Source organism: Triticum dicoccoides, chromosome 3A (genome assembly GCF_002162155.2).
Source record: "Triticum dicoccoides isolate Atlit2015 ecotype Zavitan chromosome 3A, WEW_v2.0, whole genome shotgun sequence".
Classification (NCBI taxonomy): domain Eukaryota; kingdom Viridiplantae; phylum Streptophyta; class Magnoliopsida; order Poales; family Poaceae; genus Triticum; species Triticum dicoccoides.
The window spans coordinates 630261273-630265974 of record NC_041384.1 but is presented as its reverse complement, the minus strand read 5'-3'; the positions used below and the strand labels follow the sequence as shown (position 1 = coordinate 630265974).

The following is a 4702-nucleotide window of genomic DNA, read 5'->3' as shown; positions in this document are numbered from 1 at the left end:
AACTGACAAACCTGGGTTTTGGAATAGACTACTGAGACATATTCTTCTGTTCATTTTGGTGTGCAAGTAATACATGATCAACACTCAATATTTCTAATATATTACTGCTCCAGCAAGTTCTGCAATCAAACTCATTGGCTTCTTTATGGATGCCAGAAGAAGTGTACACTTAAGAATTTAGAGTGATCAGCCGTGATACAAAAGGCTTACTTGGACTATACTTTAGCACGTGATTCCTTGTTCTGTCTTTACTTTTCTTTGCACTTCAGTTATTGATGAAATGCAGCTTATCGTCAGGGCATAATTTTGTTCTAACATGTGTTTGCAATCATGGCTAACAACACAGTTGCTGAAGAGTTTGGTGGAGAGGAGAAGAATGGTTAAATCATGGCTCAAAACCGCCTCTGGTCTCAAAAGGCAGCAGTTTGATATTCAACAGCAAGCTTTGAAACTTACCGCAAACAGGTAAAGAAAACTGTTGCAAACTAAGTTCTTAAGTGTACTCTTCTTTTGGCACCCATAAAGAAGTCTAGTATAGTCGATGGGCTCTAAGTAGAGTCCAAGTAAGCCTTTTGTGTTTGTAATTCCTTTTGCATTTATCCAGTATGGTCTCTCTAACTTATCCTTTTAACCTTATGTCCCAGTATGTATGGTTGCTTGGGCTTTTCTAATTCTAGGTTTTTTGCAAAGCCACTTGCCGAGCTTATTACCCTACAAGTGAGAACATACTTTCTCTCCTTCAGAAGTAGATTTACAAATATGTACAACTAAATTTGTTGTGACTGATAGATGCTATGATGCCCCTGCAGGGTAGAGAGATCTTGCAAAACACTGTTGATCTGGTTCAGAATAATTTAAACTTGGAGGTATGTATATTACTAACTTATGTTTATAAATATCTCAGTGATAAATAACCTTTCTAAGATATCCAAGAACCTTGTTTATAAGATGATTGAACGCCAACTTTCTTTACGAATAAATTGGTCATATTGATATTTCTTTTCATTGTATTGGACAGGTTATTTATGGTGACACGGACTCCATAATGATATATACTGGACTGGATGACATCTCCAAGGCAAAAGCAATTGCTGGAAAGGTCATTCAGGAGGTAGTACTCTGCCTTGGATATTAAACTAAGATCTATGAGCAGCACAAAAACATCATCTTTCCACAACTTTTTATGCAGGTGAACAAGAAGTACCGTTGTCTGGAGATCGATCTTGATGGTGTATACAAAAGAATGTTGCTTCTCAAAAAGAAGAAATATGCTGCCATTAAAGTGGCACTAGATGGTAGTTTACGAGAGGTGTGTGTGTGCTTATTCCAACTTCATATTTATCTTGGAAAACTAGGCGAGGTATTCTAACATGCTTGATACAGAACATTGAGCGCAAGGGACTCGATATGGTCAGGCGGGATTGGAGTTTGCTGTCAAAAGAAATTGGTGATTTTTGCCTGAATCAAATTTTGTCTGGAGGGTAAGTATTTTAGTCGTCATTAATTTTGCTTGAGATGTTCCCTTTCATCTCATCCATGTTAAAACATTTTCTACAGGACATGTGATGATGTTATTGAGTCAATACATAACTCTCTCGTCCAGGTGAGTAGCCTACAATATATTCTTAATCTCTTAAGTTTTCCCTTTCCATATTATCTGAGAGGCATTAATTTTGGTTGCTACCGCTCCACACTTCAGTTTTGACTGTACAGGCATTAGTACTATATTTGTTAGTGTAATAATGTATGATTGACTGAATATGAGTACTGTTGCAGGTCCAAGCACAGATGAAAAGTGGTCAAATAGAGCTTGAAAAATATATCATCACAAAGAGTCTAACGAAAGCGCCAGAAGATTATCCAGATGCTAAAAACCAGCCTCATGTCCAGGTAATATTTACCTGTTTTATTTCTTTTGGTCAGTTGTGAGATAAATGGGAAACTGATGAGCTGAGCTGAGTGCTGTTTTCCTTTGGTTGTGTTGTGTTTTTCAGGTTGCTTTAAGACTGAAGCAAAATGGTTTCTCTGGATGCTCTGCAGGTGATACTGTTCCATATATTATCTGCTCGCAACAGGTATTGCAATGATGCGCTCTTTTTGTTGTCTTATTATTTGTTCCATATATTATTTTCTCGCAACGGGTATCCCTAAGTACTAGTACCTCCGTCTCAAAATAAGTGTCTCAACTTTGTACTAACTTTAGTACTATTTGTACTAAAGTTAAGACACTTATTTTGGGATCCCTCGTCTGAAAATACTTGTCATCAAAATGGATAAAAAGGGGTGTATCTAGAACTAAAATACATCTAGATACATCTCCTTTTATCCATTTTGATGACAAGTATTTCCGGATGGAGGGAGTATTTGTTAACCTCTGCTTTGGCATAATGATAACTCATTCAGGGAACATAATTATTCGTTTGTTTGAAATGATTGTAATTTTAAAAATGAAACCTTGCGGCAGAATGTTTTGGAAACTTCTGTTTTTAGCTTCTTTGTTTGAAGTGCTCTTAACAGACCTTAAAATTTACTTGACTATTAAGAGGCAAATCTAACTTTATTTGACTATTCCAAACAGGATTCAGATAACACACATTCTGGGGGAATTGCTCAAAGAGCTAGACATCCGGATGAGTTAAAACGAGACCCGAACAAGTGGATGATTGACATCGAGTACTATTTGTCACAGCAGGTCCTCCCTTGCACATAAGAAAACATATAGTTCTTGTATGCCAGATTTGTCTGTATGTTATTTTTATTCTAAATTGCTTTTACAGATTCATCCTGTTGTTTCTCGTCTATGTGCTTCCATTGAGGGTACTAGCCCTGCCCGACTGGCTGAATGTCTTGGACTCGACTCATCGAAGGTGTGCATCCACTCTTAATTATTGGTTAGCTATCTACTTTGTATATTTTTCATGTGTTTTTAACCCTTCTAAATCCTTGGAATTAGTTCCAATCAAGATCAATCGGGTCTAGCAACGAGGATACGTCTACCATGCTCTTATCTGTAATTGATAATGAAGACGAGCGGTAAAGATATAATATACTTATTTTGCTTTGATTCCTGCAATTCGTAACTCCCAACTAAAAATAACTTGAGTAATACATGCAGATATCGTGGCTGTGAGCCACTGCGCTTATCATGCCCAAGCTGTACCAATACCTTCGAGTGCCCCCCTGTGTCCAGTCTGATTGCTAGTTTGTCAGATCCAAATGAAGGAAAAGATGCTACTGTGAATTTCTGGCGCCGGATGCGGTGCCCAAGATGTCCAGATGATACTGATGAGTGCAGAGTTTCTCCTGCTGTGCTTGCGAACCAGGTTAATACCACTTAATGTAATACTATGATCTAGCATTCAGATTGCTGAACTGAAATTGATTTTTTTCCATGCCAGATAAAAAGACAGGCTGATAATTTCATCAATCGGTATTATAAAGGTTTACTGATGGTAAGTACAGTTTCCACTTCCAATTGGTATTTCACATTCTCTGGCCCCTGGTCTTTTGACACATTTCTTTCCAGTGCGATGACGAGGGTTGCAAATATTCAACTCACATTGTGAACCTTAGAGTGATGGGGGATTCTGAGAGAGGAACCATCTGCCTGAACTATCCACAATGCAACGGCCGTCTAGTAAGACAGGTTTGTTGATACGGGCTTAAGTTTATAATGTGCTTATTTGTTCTTTGATTTGATGGTTACTAATACCGATTCTGTGTGCTCACAGTACACAGAGGCAGATCTATACAGGCAATTGTCCTACTTTTGCTATGTACTTGATGCAACCCGGTGTCTTGATAAGGTTAGATATAATAACCCAATTGCTGGTTTTTTCTTTTCCCTTTGTTAATGCCATAGTTGATGTAAAGATTTTTTGATGCAGTTGGACCAGAAGATGCGGCTTCCTTTCGAGAAAGAGTTTTCAGTATTAAACCAAACAATAAGCTCGGCATTTCTGGAGATTCAGAAAATCCGAGACAGATGTGCTTTCGGATGGGTTCAATTGACAGATCTAGCAGTGTCAATCTGACGAGCTATTGTTTGCCGTAATCTCAAGCAGTGCTGATCTGAGCATGGGCCGTGGGATATTCTGTTGGTGAAACTAGATCTGTTGTTGAAGGTGAAAGGAACTGGAAACCAGATGATGACCTTGGCCACTAGCCGCTCATGGGTTTCCTGGCCTGCAAAGGATGGAGTTGCCCACATCATGTTGCATTTAAATACAAATGTTCTAACCAGTTGTTTCAGAGACCCTCCTTGGTGCTATCCCTAATTTTCGAAGTGTATATTGTACTACTACTGTTGTAAATATGTTGCATCCATCAATCCCATGGTTTTGTAGTGACATACTTTGAATATTAAATTTGTCATCAGTCAGTTTTTATCATCTGAAAATTATCACAATCGAGATGCTTATTTACTAATTCTCGTGTCTTTAAACAAGGTTTATTATGTATCAGAAACTAAAAGGAAGACAAGGTTTTGTTTCAGTGTACCAGATAGATTACTAATGCTCTGATGGATGGAATCCTTGACAAAGAGCATGTTGTTCCAGTGTTTGTTTTATTTTTTATATATCTGCCAGATATCTCACTTGTAGTCCTTGTCAAATGGAAGACTGACTGAATCAGTTATCTGCATAATCTGGCACACATACGGACATACATTAGGGTTCTTGTCCTGTGAACTCCAGGCTGT

At 38.1% G+C, this 4702-nt stretch overlaps 1 protein-coding gene across 1 annotated transcript in view; it reads left to right on the top strand.

Annotated features, from left to right (window-relative positions):
• The window catches only part of LOC119269726 (DNA polymerase alpha catalytic subunit), a 10208-nt gene extending 5817 nt beyond the window's left edge, over positions 1 to 4391 (top strand). Inside the window, exons 15-31 of the mRNA XM_037551626.1 lie at positions 347 to 465; positions 645 to 717; positions 810 to 866; positions 1019 to 1111; positions 1190 to 1309; positions 1384 to 1481; positions 1558 to 1603; positions 1777 to 1890; positions 1995 to 2075; positions 2579 to 2692; positions 2778 to 2867; positions 2954 to 3033; positions 3116 to 3323; positions 3399 to 3452; positions 3527 to 3646; positions 3732 to 3806; positions 3888 to 4391. Coding sequence (XP_037407523.1) covers positions 347 to 465; positions 645 to 717; positions 810 to 866; positions 1019 to 1111; positions 1190 to 1309; positions 1384 to 1481; positions 1558 to 1603; positions 1777 to 1890; positions 1995 to 2075; positions 2579 to 2692; positions 2778 to 2867; positions 2954 to 3033; positions 3116 to 3323; positions 3399 to 3452; positions 3527 to 3646; positions 3732 to 3806; positions 3888 to 4034 — 1689 coding nt within the window. The 3' untranslated portion in view covers positions 4035 to 4391. The remainder of the gene's footprint in view (positions 1 to 346; positions 466 to 644; positions 718 to 809; positions 867 to 1018; positions 1112 to 1189; positions 1310 to 1383; positions 1482 to 1557; positions 1604 to 1776; positions 1891 to 1994; positions 2076 to 2578; positions 2693 to 2777; positions 2868 to 2953; positions 3034 to 3115; positions 3324 to 3398; positions 3453 to 3526; positions 3647 to 3731; positions 3807 to 3887) is intronic.
• The last annotated feature ends 311 nt before the right edge of the window (positions 4392 to 4702 follow it).